The 23,718-nt window shown below is 41.0% G+C and overlaps 1 protein-coding gene across 1 annotated transcript in view; it reads left to right on the top strand.

The window, feature by feature from the left end:
• GUCY2F (guanylate cyclase 2F, retinal) overlaps positions 1–23,718 on the top strand; it is a 93,454-nt gene that overhangs the window by 53,609 nt on the left and 16,127 nt on the right. The window contains exons 8-12 of the mRNA XM_027608799.1: positions 9,689–9,865; positions 12,107–12,263; positions 17,481–17,630; positions 20,763–20,911; positions 23,194–23,357. Of these exons, the coding sequence (XP_027464600.1) occupies positions 9,689–9,865; positions 12,107–12,263; positions 17,481–17,630; positions 20,763–20,911; positions 23,194–23,357 (797 nt within the window). The remainder of the gene's footprint in view (positions 1–9,688; positions 9,866–12,106; positions 12,264–17,480; positions 17,631–20,762; positions 20,912–23,193; positions 23,358–23,718) is intronic.

A 23,718-nucleotide genomic window follows, 5' to 3' on the forward strand; every position in this document is an offset into this window, starting at 1 on the left:
TAGATGTTCTATTCAATGAATTTTGACAGTTGCATACATTTCTGTAACCACTCCCCAAAACAAAATATAGAATCTGTCCATCATCCTAGAAAGTTCCATTTCCCTTCTCAGTCATTGCCCCTAGCCCAGAGGCAACTACTGTTCTGATTTTTGTCATCATAAATTAGTATTTTTTTCCATTCTTAGATTTCATATAAATAAAATAATGCAATGTATACTCTTACATGTCTGGCTTTTCTCTCTCAACATAGTACTTTTTAAGGTTAATTCACGTTTTTGAATGTAACACTAGTTCATTTTTTAAAATCGCTGAGTAGTATTTCATTTTATAAATATATCACAATTTGTTTATCATTCTCCTGCTGATGAACATCTGGCTAGTTTCTAGTTTTTTGGTGTAATGAATAGGGCAACTGTAATCTTTTTTAGTTGTGAAAAAACACAAAATTAGCCTTTTAACTTTTTTTTTTTTTACAAAGAATCAACTTTAATTTCAGGTATAGAATTTAGTGATTCATCACTTACATACAATACCCAGGGCTCATCACAACAAGTGCCCTCCTTAACTATTTTTAAATATACAGTTCAGTTCTGTTAAGTATAATCATTTGTTGTAAACAGATCTCCAGAACTTTTTTATCTTGCAAATCTGAAACTCTATCTCCATTAAGCAATAACTCTCTTTTTCCCCTCCCTCCAATTCCTACTAACACCATTCTACTTTCTGTTTCTGTGAATGTGACTACTCTAGACAACTTATATAAGTGGAATCATACAGCACTGGTGTTTTTGTGACTGACTTATTTCATGTAGCATAATGTCTCCAAGGCTCATCCTTGTGGTAACATGTGACTGGATTTCCTTCCTTCTTAGGGCTGATCAATATTCCATTGTATGCTATTCACTCATTTCTTGATGGACATTTTGGTTGCTTCCTCTGCTTGGCTACTGTGAATAGTGCTCCTGTGAATATGGGTTTGCAGATATCTCTCTGAGACTCTGTTTTTAATTCATTGGGTATATACCCAGAAGTGGGATTACTGTATCATATGGTAGCTCTATTTTTTATTTTTTGAGGAATCATCATACAATTTCCCACAGTGGTTACACCATTTAATTACACTCCTTTCAACAGTACATGAGGCTTTTAATTTCTCCGTATCTTTGCTAGTGCTTGTTATTTTCATTTTTTAAAAAATTTTTTGGTAGTAGCCACCCTAGGGGGTGTGCCATGATATCTCACTGTGGTTTTGATTTGCACTTCTCTGATAATTAGTGATGTTGAGTATCTTTTAATAGGCAACTATAAATGTTTTAATGTTTTTTTGTGAACATATATTTTCGTTTCTCTTGTGTAAATACTTAAAGAGTGGACTAACTGAAGGGTGCCTAGCTGGCTCAGTCGGTAGAGCATGCAATTCTTGGTCTCAGGATTGTGAACTCGAGCCCCATGTTGGGTGTAGAGATCAGTTAAGAAAATAAAATCTTAAAAAAAAAAAGAATAGACTAAATGAGTCATAGAACAGATACAAGTGTAACTTTATATAAAACATCCAAACAGTTCTTCTAATTGGTTATAACATTTTACACTACTATCAGAAATGTATGGATGTTCCATTTGTTCTAAATTCTCAGAAGCATCTTTTTGATATTTGCCTTTCTGGTGTGTGTGAAATGGTATCTTATTGTGGTTTTAATTTGCATTTTCTTGACGGCTAAAGTGGTTGACCACCTTTTCATATGTTTATAATTTATTTGTGTATCTTCTTTTGTGAATTGCCCATTCAAATTTTTGCCATTTAATAAAAAACTGGGGTATTTTTTGTCTTTTAATTTTTGAACTGTAGACATTCTTCATGTATCCTGGATATAAACCTTTGGTCAGATACATGTTTTATAATATTTTTCCTCCATCTGTGGCTTGTTTATTTTCTTAGTGGTATCTCTTGACAAGCAAAATTTTTAATTTTGAGGAAGGTCAATCTATTATTTTATTTTATTTTTATTTCATTTTATTGCCCATAAATCCTTACCTATTCCAAGATTCTAGATTTAGGACTATGACCCATCTTGAATTAGTTTTTGTGTATGGACTGAGATAGTGAACAAGGTTCACTGTTTTTCCATAAAGATATCCAGTGTTCCTACAGCAATTGCTTAAAAAAAGCTTTCCTTTCTCCACTGAGTTAGCTTTTCAATTTGGTAAAAATCAAATGACTATATATATGTAGGTATATTTTTGGACTCTACTATGTTTCACAAACTCATTAATGTACTCTACTGCCAATATCACACTGCTTATCATAGCTCTAGAGTAAGTCTTAACGTCAAGTGGTGTAAACTCCTCCAACTTGTTCTTTTTCAAGATTGTTTTGGATAGCGTCGTTCATTTTAATCTTAAATAAATTCTAGAATTAGCTTCTTTTACTTAAGCAAAGGCTTCAGGAACTTTTGATAATAATTGTATGAATTTATAAACCAACTTAGCGACAATGGACATCTTAACAATATTGAATCTTCCAGTCCATTAATGTGGTATAGATCTTCATTTATTTAAGTTTTCTTTAATTTTTCTCATCAGTGTTTTGATGATCTCACATTATATTGAGTAGAATTGGTGAAGAAAGACATCTTTGCCTTGCTCTTGACTCAAGAGGAAAATGATTTAATGTTTTACTGTTGGGTTTGATGTTACCTGAAGGGTTTTTCACACGTCCCTATTTCTGATTTTCTGTGAAAATTTTTTTAATCATGAGGAGTTTTTTTAATATATTCTCTGACTGCCTTCAAAAGTTTATCTTTAGATTTCAGGCATCTGACTATGATGTGTCTAGGTGTAGTTTTCTTTGTATTTAATCTGTTTGGGGTTCACTGAACTTCTTGGATCTTTAAATTGATTTTCAAATGGCAGGAGTGTGAGTGTTATGTTCCTAAGTTGTTTGTGTTTCTTCTGTTTGGGGTTCAGTGAAGTTTCTTCAATATTTCAATTGACGTCTTTCAACAAATTCAAGAAGTTTGGGGCCACCGTTTCTTATATTTTTTTCCTTTTCCATTCTCTCTTGTATCCTTTTGAAACTGAAGTTTTGTATTGCTAGACTGCCTGCTATTGTCCCACAGATCCCTGAGACTCTACTCATTTTATCCCCAATCTTTTTTCTCTCTGTTGTTCAGATTAGTGTATTTTTTATTGCTCTTTCCTCAAGTTCATTGACTTTTCTGTCATTTCCTAAGCCAATCTAGTGAATTTTATATTTTCTAGCTATAGAATTTCCATTTGATTCATATTTATAGTTTCTGTTTCTCTGCTGATATTCCCTATCTGTATATTCATTTTGCATATATTGTCTTTTAAGTCCTCAAATATATTTGGAATATCTGCTTTAAAGTTCTTTTCTGTTGGCTGCAACATCTATATCATCTCAGGGTTGATTTTTACTGACTGCTTTTATTTTTTTGAGTATAGGTCACATTTTCCTCTTTCTTCACATATCTAAGGCTTTTTGGTTGATTGCTGAACATTATGAATGATACAGTTTCTGCCTTCAAGTCATGTCCAGTTTGGGGAATACAGTCTCACAAAACAAAAACAAAAAACACAAATTCTACCAATTTTAGTGTGTTTTTCAGGTTCACCTTTACCTCCATTTGTGTGTTTGGTCGCTCTCTACTGCCTTCATGGTTTAAAAAATATTGGTCCATATGTTATGGGGGTTTTGGTCTATTTTGCTGATTTTCTCTTTTTCCCAGCAAAGCCCTTCTGCTAGGCTAAACCTGATCTTCAGCTTTTCCAAGGATTAGCAAATGTCCCCAGGGAAGAAAATGCCTGGCAACAATCTGCTTATCTCAGAAGGCCTCCTGCCCCTCTTAATTTCAGGTCCTTTTTTTTTTTTTTTTTTTTTTTGCTTATACATATCTTTGTCATCTTTTAAAATATGATATTTTTGCAATTTATCTGGCTTTCTAATGTTGTGGTATCGGGAATGGTAGTCTGCCATGACTTACTACATCCTACATGGTATAGAAGTGCCTCTAATTGCTGTTAATATCAAGAAAAAGCTACTTAAAATGGTCTATTAGATCCTCCATGGTGTGACTCTGCCCTGCCTGCCTCTTCAGCCTTATCTCATACCACAATATTTCCCTTACCCTCGCTGCATCAGCCACACTGGCTTTTTTTCAGTCCTTGGATTGTGATATGCTCCTAGCACAGAGCCTTTTCACATGCTATTCCAATCTCTGGAATACTTTTCTCTCCCTTCTTTGCCTGGTTAATTCCACTTATCTTTTAGCTCCCAGCTCAATTATCACTTACCAGGAACCCTCCCTCAACCTCTCTGATTGGTCAAAGCCCCAATTATACATACTTAGATTATGTATCTCTCCTTTATAGGACTTGTCAGAGTTGCAAGTTTACATTTCTTTTTTTTAAAGATTTTATTTATTTATTTGACAGGGAGGGAGAGTGCAAGCACAAGCAGGGGGAGCGGCAGGCTGAGGGAGAAGGAGAAGCAGGCTCCCTGCTGAACAAGGAGCCCGATGCGGGGCTCCATCCCAGAAACCCAGGATCATGACCTGAGCTGAAGGCAGGCACTTAACCTATTGAGCCACGCAGGTGCCCCACAATATTTGTAAAATATTATACAAAAGTATAATATTTTGTTCACCATTTGTGGCTAACCCTTACCTCAGGGCCTAACATATAGTAAGGAACTCAATACATGTTTGTTAAATTAATGAAGTGTTACTGGCAGGAAACATAGCATCAGGAATCTTCCACTATTACCTGGTTAATATCTACTATATGACCATTGACCTCTGGGTGGTAAAGAGTGAATAGACTGATACAAGGGTAGGAGGTCTTGAACAATAGCTCTCTACAATGAAACAAAACAAAATGAAATAGAGGAAGAAGACATAGCAGCCATTTAGTCCATGGAGGTAGAAAATCTTACGGCCAAAATAGGTAGCAACAGCTGATATAGAAATGGCAGGCATTGATGTGGAGAATTAAATTTTCATAAGGGTCCATACCTAACACTAGGACAGTATTGCAGCTGCAGGGCAAGTAGGAATTATTCTGATGTTACAATGTCCCAGAAACATTGTCAGGCACCAAAAGGCATCTTTAAGATAACTTAAGCTAATGCTTGACTCAGGAGCAGGTTTCTCTGGTGATTGTATGCTTAAAGGTTTCATGTCAGATGCAGTACTAACAAACATCTTGGGAGACAGGACAATTTAACTCTTGAACATTTGATGATAACCACTTAGGGGCATATTATTGAAGGGGTGAAGTACATGCCTATCCAGTAAATGTTCAGATGACCTTCTTGCTAAAAAAGGTGTTCCAAACATTCCCTGTTTCCTGGGGTGGTCCAAAATATCAGTAGGACATGACAGCATGTAGGTATCTACCTGTTCCTATATGGGCTCTTCTCTATTGGTTGTAACTGAGGACATATGACTGTAACGATCTAGGGAAAACCTGGGTCTGAACTTTTTCCATGCTAGGGCTACTAGTGTTAAGCTAGGTTCTATAACAAATAGACTCCCAAATATTTAATGTCTCAAACACAGCAGAAGTTTAGTTCTCATCTAAATAATAGTACAAGGTAGATGTTCTTTGTTGGCAGGTGACTTCCTTCTAATATTGGGATTCAGGGACCCAGGATATAACCATTTTATGGCTCTGCCATCTCCTAGGACCCTGGCATCATCTGCATTCATCTATACAAGTGAAAAATAACATGAAAGGCATATATTTACTTCTTAAAAGCCTTAACCTAGAAATGGCATGTATTACTTCCTCTTACATTTCACTGCTTAAAATTCAGTCATATGGCTACACTTAGCTCCAAGGGAGGCTGTAAAATGTGGACTAGTTGTTTTCCCAATAAGAGAGGAAATAGATTTGTGTTGAATAGCTAACAGACATAACACTTTGTATTCTGTCTTCCAAAAGAGGTTTAGAACCCCATAGTTTTGGCTGCTTGGTTCATAAGAGATGGCACAATAAAACCTTAATAGTAAGTGCCCACTTTGCTACGTGTGGGCTGAATTTCCATGTTCGCCTTACCTGATTTAAGCTGCATTGGACTAAGTGACTTGTGATGGGTGGCAGGCTTTTATGCTTAAAAGGCAGCTTTAATAGTCAATAGCTGCCATTCACACCAGGGATAATTTAACCTCAGCTTGGATCACCCTGTTGGAGTAGGTTCATATTCTAAGCCAGTATATTTCATCTCAATAAATGTCCCACCATACTCCCAATGCTCAAAATAGAATAATTTGTGATTTAATCCTTTCCCTTATTTTCCACATGAAATATGTATGTGTGTATATCTTTGTATACCTGTGTAAACATATTTATAGGTTAAGTTCCTATAATTAATAATTTATTACTGGTCAAATTCATCAGATATTTTTCTGTCTTCATCTTCATCTGACTTCTCTGGAATTTATAACATTTTCCTGAAATTCTTTCTGGCATTTGCCTCAATTTCCTGAAACTCTTCCTGTGGTGTTCTTAATATTGTTCTAAATAGTCTTTTCTCCACTTCCTTGGCCTTATTTCTAAGTCTATTTAAGATGTTCTTTCTTTTCCATTTTTTAATGTTGATGTTTCCCTCTTCTCTTTTTATTCCATATGTTTTCTTTGGGCTATCTCATCTACTCCCATTAATTTCATGTACCATGCTTTGCATGCTTACAGTTCCCAAGTTTATTTATCCAGATCAGACTTCTTTCCTGAGCCCCAAACCCTGAATATCCAACTGTCTTTGAAATAGTTCCACCTTAATGTCCCACAGGCACCTCATTCTTAAGATGTCCCAAACTGAATTAATCAGCCTTCCCCACCACCAAAATTTTGTTTTCCCATCTGTCTTGGGTCAGATTCTCTAAAAGCTGAGTCTGAGATGGAGTTTCTTATTCAAATTACTCGTTGAGAGAATGCTCCAAGAGAAAGGGAGTGAGGGAAGAAGGACAGGGCAGAAGTCATAGCTCAGCGAGTATGTGATCTCTGCTGGAGACTAGCTTCAGTATGATGTTATGGGAGAAATGCTGGAGTGCAAGTTATACCATGAGTCCCAGCTTGAGGCTAGGGAGTTAGACTTTTGTACCAACCCCAGGCTGTCAGTCATTGGCTAAGGTCTGTGGGAGGGACCTAACCTTTAAAGTAAGTTGGCTTCCATTTGGTTTGGGCTCTAGGACAATTTTCCCAAGAATGGGACAGCTGTGAGTAATCAGCCAACATTCACAGTGGCTGGGGAATGCACAGTAAAGGTGATATGGGTGGGACACCAACATATCCATTACTGCACCATCCCTGAATTCCTTATATTGGTGTGTGGCACTGCTATCTACCCAGGAATACCGGTAGAAATCTGGAAGTGATCATGGAGCTCTTTTCCCTCTCATCCCCTATTAAATAGTAAGAATAATAGGTAGCTGTTATTGAATGCCCATAATATAAATTTCAAATACCATAGCAAGGTTCTCAAAGATGCCTGGGATGTGGTTCCTGTCTATCTCTCCAGCCTTGTGTCTCATCTTCCTTCCCTGCACTCTGTTCTGGCCACCCTAAACCTGTTGCAATTTCCTCAACATAATATGCTCTCCCTCTCAGCCACTCCCACCCTGTCACCTTCACCTGGTCAACTCTTACTTGTTCTTCATGACTGTCAAGACATTACCTCTTCAGGGAAGCCTTCTTTGATCCTTCAGGCTGAATAAATATCTGAGCTCCCCCAACATGCCATTCTTCCTTCCGTAAGAATACATTTCACAGTAAAATACAGCTGTCAGCTTATTTGTAATATGAGCTCTTTTAGGACAGTGATTTCATTTTGTTTAACTCTGCATCTCTAGCATACAGTCCAGTTCCTTGGACATTGTGGGCACACACTAAATGATTCTTGCATTAGTGAAAAAATTAGTGATGCAAAGGGAAAATGTAGCCAAAATTCTAGATGTTTCTTCTGAAACAAATTTTGAAGATTTTGGCCTGATGTTTATGTAGGCTATTTATTTTAATAGATAAATATTCACAAATAGACAATCTATTCCACCTTTCATTGTATGAAACTTCCTTAGTCTTCCTGGCTCCCCAAGCTCCATTCTAGAGTCCCCAAAGAATCAGGAAGAAGGCCACACTTAATATGCCAAGAGAGATCACTTAATATGCCAAGAGAGATCTCTCTCTAAAAATCTCCCTCTTTGACCATTGCATTAATTTTCTATCACTGGCTATGATATTGTGATTTATAGTAAAAAATATATATTTGGTCTTCATCCATATCTCTAGCACAGAGCTCCTAAAACCCTTGGAATTTCCTAAGTGAGGAGAGTGGTAAAGGTGTCTTTTGTTATGTTAGTGAGATTTTTGGATCATACCTAAGGATGGGAGCTGGTTGCCTGGGAACCAATCACTTGATTAGAAGGTTGGAGCTTTTCAGTCCCACCCACCACTGACTACTGGGGAGGGGAGAGGGGCTGAAGGTTGAATCAGTCATGGATGACCAATGATTTAATCAATCATGTCTGTGTAATAAGCCTTCATAAAAACTTAAAAGGACAGAGTTTGGATAACTTCTAGGTTGGTGAACTATGTGGAGATTTGGGGAGAGTGGCATGCGTTCTGAGAGGGCATGTAAGCTCCACACCTTTCCCCCATACTTTGTCCTATGTGTCTCTTCCATCTGGCCGTTCCTGAGTTATATCCTTTGATAATAAACTGGTCATCTAGTAAGTACAATGTTTCTAAGAGTTTTGTGAGCCACTCTAACAAATTAATTGAACCCAAGGTGAGGGGTGTTAGAACCTCCAATCTATAGGTGGTTTGTAAATGCCCAGGTGACTTGGGCTTGTGACTAGTGTCTGAAGTGTGTATGGGGGGAGGCAATCTTGTAGGACTGAACCCTTAACCTGTGGACTCTGATGCGATCTCCAGGTAGATAGTGTCAGAACTGAGTTGCATTATAGGACACCCAGCTGGTGTTGGAAAATTGTTTGGTTATGTGGGGAACCCCTTCCCCCAACAGACACAGTGGAATTGGTGAGTAGAACCTTTATCGCCATACCAAAATAGCACAAACATAGTGGCTTAAAACAACACCCATTTATTATCTCATTTTTCTGTAGATCAGAAGTCCGTGCTCCACTTAGTGTCACATAAGGATGAAGTAAAGGTGTCAGTCACTCGGGGCTCTTATTTGGAGTCTCTGGGGGAAAATCACTTCTAGGCACAGTCAGATTGTCAGCAGAATTTAGTTCTGTACAGCTGTAGGACTGAAGTCCTCATTTCCTTGCTGGCTGTTAGCTGAGAGCTGTTTCCTGCTTCTGGAGGCTGCCCACAGTCCTTGGCTTATAGCCTCCTTCCTCTCTCTTCAAAGCCAACAACAGAGTGTTAAGTCCTCCCACTTTGAATCTCTCTGACTTCCTCTCTTCCCTCCTCTTCTGATTTAAAGGGCTCATGTAATCAGATTAGGCCTACCTGAATAATTTCCCTTTTGCCATATAACATAACAATCACAGGACTAACATTAGGGACTGGAGATCATGCTGGCCAAGATTCAGCTTTTCACAGCAAGCAGTCATAGGAAGGATGAAGAGAAGGGTATGTGCCCTCAACTCTGGTCCCCACTTGTGACAGGATAGTTGTGACTTTCCTCTCTCCCTCTGTTTCCAGATGAAGGACCTGCGTCATGAGAATATTAACCCTTTATTGGGTTTCTTCTATGATTCAGGAATGTTTGCCATTGTGACAGAATTCTGTTCCAGAAGGAGCCTAGAAGACGTATTGACAAATCAGGATGTGAAACTTGACTGGATGTTTAAATCGTCACTTCTGCTCGATCTCATCAAGGTTAATGGAAAGACTGAGGAAATCTTGGATTTTCCCCATAGATTAGAATTTAAATGTTTTGGGATATTTTATTTTCCTTGGATCATTGTGATGATCTCATTCTTCTACCTTCCTTCCCAAGGTCTGCCCCCACCCCTTCTCATAGTCCCTTTGTCGATATCTGTTATAAGGTACTGATATAAAAGGGACTTACTTGCCCCACCCCTTCCCCCGATTTGAGGGCCAGATTTGTCCTTACTTTCTGTTGCCATTGAGCACTCTTTGCCTTAAGCAACCCTTTCTTCCATCCCATTTCTCTGCTTTCTGGATGTGGGAAAGTATTCATTCCCAGATCTTTTGGTGCTGCTTAACCTCAGATCCTGGTTTTCACCTTCTAAAAGGTGGTTCAGTCTAGAACTACGTGATAGGTCTTTGCACAGCATAGATGTAGATATGTAACTCAGCATGACCAGAAAGCCAAAAGATCATACGGTCTATCAGGCAGCACTTTCATTCTCTGAGGCAGTGACTTTTGAAAGTCAAGGGGCCTCACGGATGCATCTATGGATGGGCTTTAGTGGAGTCCATGAACTCCTGGTAATAATATGCAAATTGTGTCTATGTGCATTTTTATGGGACTGAACTGGTTAAGCAATGACTTGTTGAGCTTCTTGCATATTGACCACAGTCTTGATCTTTATACTGTGGCCTAACCCTTTTCAAGGTAGCTTTATAGACATTATCTCATTCCAATTCTCCATAAAATAAGTATGATTAGCCTCCTTTTACAGAGGCTCAGAGAAGCTAAATGAAGTACACTTTGTTATATAGTGTCTGCCATACATAGTAAGTGCTCAATAAATATTTATCAGCCCACTATGAAGTGGCAGAGGTGATAATAGAATCCAAATCTCCTGATTTCAATTCTAGTACTCTTTCCACTCATCCTGTAAGCAAGGTCCCATGAGTTAAGGGAGAAGCTTCTAAATGACAGACCTCTCAGGCCCATGATGAATGAAACCCAAACATTAGACAACCCCTGGGGGAAATCTTACCCACTGCAGACTCTTCTTGGAAGTACCGGGGAGTGCAGACTTTCTGAGAGCACAAGATGTAAAGCATACAAATACAAAGGGGTGTCAGGGTGCAAAATAGAGCCAGATACTTAAAAAGGCTCAGCATAAAAAGTTCTGAGATGATTGCACTAGAACATGAATTTTATTTATATGTGAATGAGTAAACCCATCTGATAGAGTCCTCATAGATCACATTTGAATGTCATATAAAGTTGCCAAGCAAGCTGCAAAGATCAGCAGTATTCAGCTTTCTTCTTTTTAATTGCCTATTTTTAATTACAAAAATAATGTATTAAATTAAATTTAAAAATCAAAAGATATAAATATATATGGGAAAAATATTGACATTCACTCAACCCTCTTTCATATCCTCCCCCAGAGTTAATCACTGCTGACAATTTGGTGATTGACCTTGCAATTCATTTCATGTGTGTTTACATACATTCTAGATTTTGTTTGTTTTTTAAAATACTGTTATGTAGTTTTGCACCTTTCTATTTTTCACTTACTTTATGGCTTAAAGATGATTCCATGTTAGTATATACAGATCTATTTTATTATTTTTAACTGCTGAAGAATATTCCATAGTTTGGATGTACCAAAATTTGGACAGTCCCTTCTTGACAGATATTTATTGTTTTTTTAATTATATAATATTATAAAGCGGCGCTGCCTTGAGCATTCTTGTGTATGTCTCCTTGTGCAGATGTACAAGCATTTCTTTAGAGGAGAAGCAGAATCCCTAGGTCACAGGGTATGCATGCTTTCAATTTTGATATCTACTGCCAAATTGCCCACCAAAAAGGATGTACCAATTTCCATTCCTGCCAACAGTGGATGAAAGTTGAGCTAGACCTTTTTGGGAGAAAATCAGAATCTTCCAATTCTTGGAAATTATACGTGTATGGATCCATCCTATGTTTGAAATGTTAATAAATCTCCCAATAGCATACAAGTCTCTAAACACACAAGATACAGTTCTTCATCAAAAGCATAAAATTTTAGAGCTGGAAGGGACCTGGAAGTAATTCTTGTTGTCAAAGTTTTGCTTTGCCTGCATATAAGAAAAAAGAGACTGAATTCTGGACTATAATAGCTCATGCCATTAACAAGCTCAGAAACTGGCTCTAAAAGCACAAAATAGTTAAATAAGTTACTAAATAAATCCTGTTTGTATCATCTGCAGGGCATGAAGTACTTACACCACAGAGAGTTTGCTCATGGGAGGTTGAAATCTCGGAACTGTGTGGTAGATGGGCGTTTTGTACTAAAAGTGACAGATTACGGCTTTAATGACATCTTGGAAACGCTAAGACTCTCCCAAGAGGAACCTTCTGCAGAAGGTAAGCAATGTATTTATACCCTTCTGATGCACGCAAGGTAACTCCAAAATTCAAATGAGAATATGCACTGAATTAAAGCCTCAGGCTGATTCAACTCCCCACTTTTGTTGAAAATTCAGCCTCATTTCCAAGCCAAAGGAGTTGAATGAAGTCTGCAGGCTGTAATCTCAGCACAGCCTAGGCTTCAGAACAAAGCCAGTGCAATAATGTTGAGTTCCTGCTGTGGCAGGATTAGGCTGCATTGTTTGGAGACCCCAGAAGTCTCTGGAGGAGCTTGCTGAGCGATAGGCACACAGTAGGTGCTCAATAAATACTTGTCAGATTGAATGGAAGGTAATTTGGTAGCTGGACCCCCACAAAGCACATTCTGGAATGGGATGTCCCTAGAGCCTACCCTCACTGTCTCTGTCAGAGAGAAAAAAGCGAGGGGGATCCCAGCAAGTAAATACTCTATGGGTTGCACGGGATGGCTTCAGACAGAACTGTGTCCTTCTAGTAAATAAGTAGGCAGGACTGTAAAGCGCATTTGGTGTTTTTTGTCTTCTATTAAGTGCCCTAGTGGCAGCACCAAACAATGCCTGTAGGGGTCATAACAGATCAAAGAAATGGGAGAAATCTGAGGTGGGGAATTGAGAGTGGGTGAGTGAGAAGTAGGAGGAAATGAGTTGACAGAAGAGAGGAAAGAAGAAAGAGAAAGAGTAAGAAGGAGAGAGAATGAATAGAGTTAAATACATAGAGGAAATTTGGGCATTAAAGAATTTAACCAGCATTGCCAGGGTTGAAGAAAAAAGAGTGACACCAAAACAGAGAGAAACAGACAACCCAAAAAAGACAGACAGAGGGACGGATCAAAATTACAACATATATTCTTAAAAGAATCTTTGGCAGTGTAAGTTTTAAAACTGCTGACGTGAGAGAAACCAAGACTGAAAGACACAGAGAAACACATGCGTAGATACAGACAAGACAGCCCAGCCACCAGGGGCAGCGTCTTCGTGCTTTATAAAACTTGCAGAATACTGAACGTTAGGGAGGCATCTAGTCCAACTCTCTCATTTTACAGATGAGGTAAGTGAAGCTCAAGATTTTCCCAAGTCCTACAGCTACTTAGCAGCAGTTCCAGAAATTCAATTCAGGTCTTTTGAAGACTGGCCCCTACATGCAGCTAAATTACAACTTATAATAACATTTTCGTTTCTCTGCCTATCCATGCTTTGGAGGACGTGAAGCTCCCGGTAATCACAATAAAAACCATTTTCTCTTTCTCTCTCTATTTTCTCCCTCTCTCTCTTTCTGTGGACCTGTTCTTGTTGCCAACTTAGTCTTATGGTTATTGTTTGGCTAATTCCAATTTGAAAGCTTGGAGTAGTTGCCTGGTATTATGGCTAGGATGTTGGGGACAGCAGCTGCAGATTGGCAAGTACTTAGCTTCCTGTCAAGATGAGTCATCTACAAAAGATAAAACACAATGCCCAGCTTCCCAGAGTTCCACTTAATTCACAGGTTGGCAACTCACATACTTAAGAAACTCTGGTCTTAGAGTGGGGAAAGGATGGGGGGTGGGGGGAAGTGCGTGTGCATGCGTGCGTGCGTGTGTGTGTGTGTGTACCCTGTCTGTGTCTTGCTCTGTCTCTCCTTCTCACTGTTTCAGTGAAAACTCTCCAAATTGCAATGGCAGTCTGGATCTCAATCCATTCTTCACACACCGCAGCCAGAGGGAGTTTTCTCAACTGCAGATCTGATCATGTTAGAGCTGTGCCAAAATTCACTGAATGGCTTCCCATTGCTCTTAGGATAAAGTTCAAATTCCTTTACATGGCTTATGAGCCCTGTGTGGTTTAGGCCTTGTGGACCTCTCGTGCTTAATCACTCCCCCTCCATCTCTGGGCTCCAGCAGTGCTGAACTCCTTCCAGTTGTTTATTTACCCCAGGCTCTCTCTTACTCCCAGACCGTCACACACGCTGTGCCCGTTCCTTGGGACACTCTTCCTTTCCCACTCTGTTATAAACTCCTCTGAGTCCGGCTAGATTCTATTCCTTCTTCAGGGCTCAACTTAAATACCCCTGATTCAACAAGAGACTTTCCATGACCCCCTCTGCTCAGCTAAGTTTCCCTCTTTATGATCCTTAGGGCTTTGAACTTTGTTGTAAATACCATACTTTGTTGGTATTATGTGTTTAATTAGCTGTCTTCTCTCCCAACTCAACCTATAAGCTCTGCAAAGGCAAGAAACATGTTTGCCTCCCTCAGTGCCTTTCACCCTACCTGGCAGAATAAATGTTTGGTGAATTAATGAATGGATGAAATAAAAGGAAATAAGGAAACTTGCTGCTTCCTCCATAGATGACAGGGCTAATAGAATCTTGTAACTGCAAGCCTCTTGCAGATCATCTGGCTCAACTTCTGTTTTACAGATGGGGAAGCTGAGCTTCAGTAAGGTGAGCGACCTAGTGACCAAGCTAAGATTTTGAACCTCGGTCTCTTGACTTTCAGCTCTCTGTTCTTTTGCACTTCACCGCACTGGCTCTCCACAATTGATTTTTATCACCACAGCCAGGCTCAGAGTTAGTACTAGCATCAGTAGATGCTAAACAAGCCAAAGTAATTTTTTCTAGTTTTCCTAAGAGTTCAAGTCTAATGGTAGGTAGTGGCTCTTACTTGGCTCTAGAGTGGGGATGCGGAAATGGGGGTGGGTTGTAAGTGTATTCATTACCGTCCACTTTCAATTACGTAAGTATAGCACAGATAAAGCCTCATTTTAGCCATTAACAACATACATGTAAGTGCTCTTTGAAAATACTGTTTGGTAATGATTGTATTTAATCATCCAGCTTTTTACTGGAGAGTTCTGTCCTCTTTCCCCTTCTTGTGCTTTTAAATGTATAGGAGAGAGGATAGCAGAAGGAACGGCTGCATTTTTCTTCCTCCTGACCTCCTCCTTCAAACCATATCAAACATGTCTTCCTCAAACCCCACAGTCAGAAGTGCATTCCTTTGACCATAGTAACATTCAATCTCTTTGGGCGTTCTTTGCAAATATAAGTCCTCCCAGGCAAGAAGACATAAAGGCAAAACCACTATAGTGACTATATTGGAGACTTTCACGGGGGCAGGAGAGTGTGGGGCGTGTGTGTGTGTGTGTGTGTGTGTGTGTGTGTGTGTGTGTGTGACAAAGACTGGGGACACCTGGAGGACAAGGAGGGAAGATGACCACGTGATTGGGGGTAAGGCTAAAATTCCCTATTCCACCATTTTGATCAGGATTGGCTTAAAATAGGAATTTCCAGGGTGAGTTTCTCTTTCCGGCTTTCACTCACACACCAAAATAATCTCTGACCTTTCCATCCTCCTTCCTGCTTCACATGAGCTTGTCCCCTGGACTCCCTTCCCAATACCCCAAAGTTAACAAGATGAAAAGGCAGCCAGCACTTTTCCCCCACTACCCCTACTCTCAGCAGACTTTTCTCCAGCCTTCCTTTCTGGACTTCAACCCCTTGTTTACTCCAAACCTTTTCCCTCCAAGGAGCACATTGAGTCCATCCCCAGCCCTGTTACTACCGTCTCCATTATAGCCATCCTGTGTATCTGGTTCCCTGTCCTGCTGCTGCCGCCCGCACCCCATTCACGGCCCTTTCACCTCGCCTTGGGCTCTTACTGTAATAACTTCCTAACTGGTCTCCCTGACTCCAGCCTCTCTCCTTCAATCCAGCTTGTGCAGGTTGCCAGATTAATCTTCCGAATACAGCTTTCATCAAATCCCTCTCCAGCTCCTGCACCCCTACTGCCTTTTGTATTCACTCCAAATGCCTTCATTTGGCTCTCAGGGCCTCTCACCTTCTGCCCTCATTCTTCTAGCCACCCTCCCTCCCCCACTTCATCAACCCCATTTCTCATTATTCCTTAACAGAGCCCTTCTCTTCAGCCAAGCTAATCTGCTTACCACCACCCCCATCTGCAATTTGCTCCTTTCTACTTCTTGTTCTTTTGCACGTACTGTTCTTTCTCCCTGCAAAGCCCTTACCCTCTCAGCTCTAGGAAACAGCATCCTTGACCTTTTTAACGAGATCCTTTAAGATCTAACTTTTCCAGGAAGCCTTCCTGGATTAATTTGATCAGCTCAGTTTTCTCTCTCTCCTTTTTTTTTTTTTTTTTTGTTTGAGCCTCGTGGAATTGTCAATATTCAACCATTTTTACCCATAGAAATGGCAATTTCATATAATTCCATGTAAAATGCTCCCTCCCACTTTTGACTACTCCATTTATATTACTAATGTGTAAATGTGCAATTTATATATTTATTTATGAGATGGAGAGAGACGCACATGAGTGGGGAGAGGGGCAGAGGGAGAGGGAGAGAATCTCAAGCAGACTCCACGCTGAGCACGGAGTCTGATGGGGGTGGGGGGTGGGGGGCTCGATCTCATGACCCCGAGATCACGATCTGAGCTGAAACCAAGAGTCAGATGCTCAACTGAACCACCCAGGCACCCCAATGTGTATTTCTCTATATATTACTTAAGTAGCCCTGCCATGTACTGCAGTTAGGGGGTTCACATGTCTGTGTTGCCCATTGCTCTGTGAACTCTACAAGGGCAGAGGCAGGGTCTAATTCATCTCTGGTGCCATCCCTGCACCCAGTGTAGTGCCCAGTACATAGTAGACCCTCAATAAATATTTGTAGAACTGACTTGAAGGAATTGTTGCATCTTCTTGCTCTGTGAGGAATAGTGGAGGCCTGGAGATCCTCTAATCCTCTTAGAGTAGACCTGGAGAAAGCAACTTGTGAATCCCTGAGCCCCAGCACAATCAAATTACCAGACACATATAGATCTCAGCAAATAGCAAATCCATGGCAACCAGAGTGGCTGTGCACTTGCCTTTCCCTGGAAGCCTGCCAATTGCTACTTGCAGGCTCAAGAGAGCAAGAAAGCAAGTGCCAGATAGTTTTTCTACTTTGAGCTTCTCTGTCCTGCCCCATACCTCCGCTGTGTCTGCCTTCATGGTCCTGGAGTGGGGAGAGTAGTATGCTTTCTCTGTGCACAATTTCTTAGATTCATAGAGTTGGACCCCGAGTGGGGGGGGGGGCACTAGCATGCCAGTCTGTCTAATAAAAATATAAAGCAGTCAATGAAACAGCACCCTTGGAACCCTTGAGGGCATTGCAAACACTGTCAGTTAATCCTCCCTGCATTCATTACACAATGCTTTCTTTTCAGAGTTGCTATGGACGGCCCCTGAACTGTTGAGAGCCCCAAAGGGCAGCAGGTTAGGTTCTTTTGCAGGAGATGTCTATAGCTTTGCCATCATCATGCAAGAAGTGATGGTCCGGGGCACCCCATTCTGCATGATGGATCTGCCTGCCAAAGGTAAGCGGGAGGTGAGAAAAGGCCACCAGGGGCCCACCATGACCCAGATCATCAGCCTAACCCAGGCGGTTGTAATTTGCCAGAAGAGTGAACACAGTTATGTGTTTGTGCTAACTGCCTGCTAGTCTGCAAATAGCCCGTGTTGTGTGCAGGTGGGACTTAGAGCCAAACAGATTTAGGCATTTTGAAGAAGTTTCCCAACCCAAGAATTTGGCCCTTTCCAAACTGGAACATTAGCCAAGGACCTACAGGACCTATATTGGACTTTTTTTTTTTTTTTTTTTTTTTTTTGGCAGCCTCCTCTACTTTGAGACACTCCCTGCCAGGTATTTCAGTACCCTTCATGATGCGCCTGGATGGCAAGCTCCTTCCATACTTTCCCTATGACATGCCGTAAGCTTTCATCCTCATTTTTCATCAAAATGATTGCCTGTCAGGCACAATCCATCAAGAAATGGTAAAGTCAGTGGGCAAAAGTTCAAGGGGAAACAGGATATTTGCATAATCTAAGAGTATGAACCCACTAGATACGTAGTAATTATAAGTGGAAAAATAATAAATTTACTAGGGAAGGATGATCCTGCAGACACCACCTTAACCAAGTGATCAAGGCACACTGACATCATGTACCCCCTGACATGATGCACTGAGAAGGGCAATGTCACCTTTGTGGAATTTTTGCCAAAAAATGCATAACAATCTACCCAGGAGAAAACATCAGACACACCCCAAATGAGAGACATTCTGCAAAATAATTGGCCAATATTTATCAAAAGTCATGAAAGACAGGGACAGAATGAAGAAACATCACAGACTGAAAGAGACAGAGACACGATAATTAAATGCAATATGGGATCTTGAATTGGATTGTGGGACAGAAAAGGAATATTAGGAATAAAATTGATGAAATTCAAATAAAGACTAGAACAGTAGTAATAGTAAGGTACCAATATTACAAGTAGTGATAGTAATGTACCAATAGTAACGTACCAACCATTGTACTATGGTTATATAAGCTATTAACATTAGAAGAAGCTGAGTGAAGGGTATACAAGCAATTATTATACTAGTTTTATAACTTTTCTGGAAGTCTAAATTTATTTCAAAATAAAAGAATAAAAAATTCAAACAAAACAAAACAAAGAAACCCAAAATACTTAGCTATCTTTTGCCCCCACTCAGAGTCCTCCAGAGTCCTCTACTCTGAACTCCCTAACTGTTCCCCATCACTTGTCAATGAAGCCCAGATTCCTCACATGACATACAAGGCTCTTTGAAATCTGCCCCTAGCCACCTCTCTAAGCTTACGTTCTGTCACTACCTACACTCCAGCTATACCACATGACTGAAAGTACCATGGTCTCTCTTATCTCTGTGCCTTCAAGAGAGCTATTCATAGTCCTTGGAATGCCCTCACCTTCTCCTCACTTTGCCTCATCCAATTTTTGTCACCTCCTCTGGAAAGCCTTCTCGGACCTCTTCAGTGTGGACCAGGTGCCCCCTCTGTGCTCACCTGTGTGGAATGTCTGCTAGAACACTTATATTGTTGGTCCTCGTCTAGCTCCTCCACTGGACTCTAAGCTCCTCAAGGGCATGAATTATGCTGGGCCTAAATGGAGAGGTAACCCATTCAACCCAGTGGCGTTCTGGCAAAAGGATAAGGACTCCCTTTACGAGAGAGTGGATGAGGGCAGTCACTCTCCAAGGGGTTGGTTCACATGGAATCTATTACACTGAGAGCAGGGTGCTGCAATGGAGAAACCATTACTGGTATAGGTCAACCTGGGTTAAAGGAGCAGAGGTGCAATATCACAAGGAGCTGAGAGGTCAGAGGCAACAACCTCCCCTTCTTTCATGGAGACAAGGGGGCACTTACTATGGTATGAAGCAGCACTGTTGGAGTGTTACAGCCAGTGTAGGGGTGGGAAGGGCACACTGGTGGGGCAAGCAAGGTTTGGTGCCTGTTGGAGTTGGGGCTGTGGGGAGGGGGTTAGGGATAAGAAATGAGCTGAAGAGATAGGGCTTAGATTTTACCCTGTGTGTTATGAGAAGTTGTGAAAGAGTTTTAAGCAAGAAAAAGTGACATGGCCAAATTCGTGGGTTTTTTTTTTTTTTTTTTTGGTTCGTGTTTTAAGAATAGATTTATCTATTTAAATTTAAATTTAAATATTTTAATTTAAGGAGACTAGAAGGCTAGGCTGGAAGCAGAGAGAACAGTTTGAGGTCCAGTGTGGGTTGCTGAGGACATTGAAGGCTAACTGTTTTCTCCTACTTCCAGGGAGTTTTCACTCTGTCAGTCTGCCTGATCTGGACTTCTCAGTCACTAATGGCTTTTGGGTCTGAATAGGGAGTTTTAGAACTCCCAGTTGAAGTCTGAGGCATTTGGAAGTGGGACAACGTAGTAGATTGAGACTGCCTGGGGTCAAATTCAAATTCTGTCACTTGCTAGCCATGTGACTTTGAACAATTTACTTTCTCTCTGTTCCTCATTTTCACCTTCTGTAAAATAAAAATAAGGGCTCCTACCTCATCTGTTTGTAGTGAGAATCTAATGAAAGAATACATTCAAAGTCCTTAGCCCATAGTCTGATACATGCTAAATGTTCCACTGAAAGTGGAGTTCAAGGACAAGCAGTTAGGAGGATCTAGATGAGGTCTTGAACTATTTATTGGAGTTCTTAATCCTCTTTCCTAGGGGCCAGGCAGGGCTCACAGCGTGCATCTGGGCTGGGCCTGGGCCTTCAGGGAGGGCTAAGTGGGTCTACTGTGGGGATTGGAAAGTTTAGATGATTTGCGGGTAGGTGAAGGGAGCCAGATCATTGGAGGTGTAGTGTTAGAATTGACATCAGATAGGACACATCTAAAACCTAAAACCTAAAAGCAGGAAAAAGCTGTGCCTAAATGATACTACCAGCCCAACTGATTTTCTCGTCCCCTCCTCAATTGACTAATACTTCCTTTGTTCAGAAACAATTTATATTCAAGCCACTTGAGGAAAAAGCAAAGGAGATGGCCTTTCTGTGATTTTTTTTTCCTGTTTAACCTCTTTTTTTGCTAAAACTCAATGATCTTTGTCAAAACTTGGTGCTCTTTCTACGATTTGTAAAACTTTCTCTTCTTACTTCTGGACAGAAATCATAGACAGACTTAAGAAGCCTCCTCCTGTGTACAGACCAGTGGTTCCTCCTGAGTATGCCCCTCCAGAATGTCTCCAGCTGATGAAGCAGTGCTGGGCTGAAGCTGCAGAACAGCGACCAACTTTTGATGAAATATTTAATCAGGTAAGGACTCTGTGAATCTTAGCTTTGCCCAGAAGTCATCCTAAAGCCAGCCTACCGAAAACTAACTCCTTCGGTTTTCATCATATTGTGAAAGGAAACTCTTGCAAGAGAAAAAAAAAATCACTCCCTCTTGGGGAGGAAGCATTGGGGTGGCTACTTGGAGGCCTTCGATACTGGAGCATCCCCAGCACATCCTCCAAGAGCGCAATGGTTGATTTTAATGTGCTTCTGTATATGAACCTCTGTTCCAGACCATCCCCAACCTGACCTAACCAACCTTTCAGAAATAGAATTGAACCACTGGCACTTGCAAGGCAATGGCATTGAGACTGTTAAAAATGGGTATCATAGAATAGATGCAGGTCCTCATAGAGCCATGTTTGCTTTGGAGATCCCAGAGAACTCTGCTGAGGATACCACTGAAGTGATGCCAGGTGGTTTTGAGGGGTTAGGAAAGACATAAGTTTTTTGAAAGATGCTCATGACAGAAGAAAGTGCAAATGGGGAGTACACAGGCAGGAGAATTTTTTAGGTTCCTAGGGAACTACTTGAGGCAAAAGAATGCACAAAAAATGGTAAACTCTCTCCTTAAGATACTAAATTTCTAAAGAGGCTATTTTTCCCCCTAGAGCTGGGGATAGAAGGGGGGAAATGAGGAAAAGGCAGAGAGAGCCCTGCTAAGGGGAGCTAGGGTGCAGTTCTTATGTTGGAACACGCAGCTTAAGGGCTTTGTTGAAACTACAGGATACCAAAATTGAGGGTGCTCTCTGTGAGTGCTGTGTCAGCTCTGGTGGAGAGGCTTTTGAGCCTGGCTGGAGTACAGCACTGAGATGCTTTGTGAGTGGCAGGTATCTGAGGCGGAAAAAAGAAGGAGTTGGATTGAAAGCCTGAGGGGCCCTGCATATGAAGTCATCCATGTCCCCAACTAACAATGCCTCCATTAGCCTGGCTGGATTTCTTGAGGACACTCAAACAGGTATCCAATAGTATGGAAAAGGCAAAGGACCATGAAGGTCACATTTCTGAAAACTTACCACGAGGCAAGAGAAAAAGCATTTGCCCTTGTGTTGATGCTAGAGATGTTATTTCAGAAGGCAGCAGAGAAGCTGGTGATAGAAGGAGTGCACATCATACAGCCTTCAAACAGACATTGGTGGGGCTGCCTTCACTGAAATGCTTTGGTGGAAGTTTAAATTGTCTGAAAGACCAGGATAGTCTGCCCACTCCCTGCAGCTAATAAAACTTAAACGGGAAGATGAGGAGAGGGGGGCTCCCTGGGTTAGGCAATAGGGGAGCCTTAAACATCTGAGCAGGCTACTGAGATTACCTGCAGGACCTTGGTAGACACGTAGATGTGGACCAGGCTCAGAAGAAAACTCCTGGTATCAGCCTTGGGGCATTGAGTGCTAAGGGGAGCATGTGTGGCCCAGCTGCATATGAAAGGTTCATTGGGACAAGATTCCTAGATGTCTGCTCAGCAAAACTACCACCAGTCTTTTTATTGTTGTAAACACAGCCTTGTGCATGCTGAACACATCAGCAAGGAGGGGCTACCCCCTCGTGATTCCAGTGCTATGCCAAGCTCCCTGTCTCTGTAGATGGACAGGGCCTCAGGAGGGCACATTAAAAATCTGTGGCATGCAGCCACCTCTAAAGGATCAGGGCATAGAATGGGACAAGACCAGTTGAATTTCTACATGACCCTGACTCACATGAAGGGTAGGTGCTAGATCACATAATTATTCCTGGACCTCCATGGTAGGATGGTAAGAAATGGGGTAGATCTAACCATGTAGATCTTGGGTCATATTTAAGAGGTCAAGGAAACATCCACTGTCCAAGAACTGGTAACACAGTGGCATTAGAAGTCAGGATGACTTCGTAGGTTGATTATCCAGAAGGGTAAAACGGTACTCTCCTGCCCTCTCTCCCCTTACTCCACTCACAAATGGCCCGGGCTCAAGACCAGATCCTATTGCCTTTGAAGTGGCTACTACTCATGTGAAAGCATCTGAGAGCTGGAGAATCCTTCCCAGAACACCTTTGCTCAGACTTCAAAGAGCCAGAAGGGTAGGGGGAAGAGCCACTCAGGGAAAAAGAGCCCTGTGAATGGGCCAGGGTAACAATGAGGTTGAGTGGTGACTTTTCCTATTTATATCTAGGTTTACTTCTTGTGCCCTGGCATTTTAGAGGAAGGGATTTGTGATAAGGGGACCTACTCTATCATCTCTGAGTTTGGAGAGTAAAAATTCCCCTGGCTCCTTTTTCTGTTTTACTTCCAGTTTAAAACTTTCAATAAAGGGAAGAAGACCAATATCATTGATTCCATGCTTCGGATGTTGGAGCAATATTCTAGCAACTTGGAAGATTTGATTCGGGAACGGACTGAAGAGCTGGAAATTGAAAAACAGAAAACGGAAAAGCTTCTAACACAGATGCTACCACCGTATGTGTGAACACCTGAGGAGTGTGAATCCTTGTAACAGTGTGTTCTATTAAAAATAGAAAAAAAAATTACCCATCAACTAACTGTTCCCTCCCCCTGTCCTGCACCCTCTCTTTTCCCAGTAGGCTTGAGTCACACCTTCAAATCAAAGATGAATTGGAAACCAAGGGAGTAGAGCACACCTTCCTAATTTCCCACTACCTGTGGAGCATGCTGGTCATTTAAGTTTTTGGTGCTTCAGTTTTTCTATGTGTTACTTCATGACTTTGCCTGGAAGCTGACCAATTAAAAGGAGTCAGTTCTTTGAACTCCTAGAGAAGAGTAGCAGAGTTGTTTTTCTAGGTTTTTCCTTCCTTAGTTC

Source organism: Zalophus californianus, chromosome X, assembly GCF_009762305.2.
Source record: "Zalophus californianus isolate mZalCal1 chromosome X, mZalCal1.pri.v2, whole genome shotgun sequence".
Classification (NCBI taxonomy): Eukaryota; Metazoa; Chordata; class Mammalia; order Carnivora; family Otariidae; genus Zalophus; species Zalophus californianus.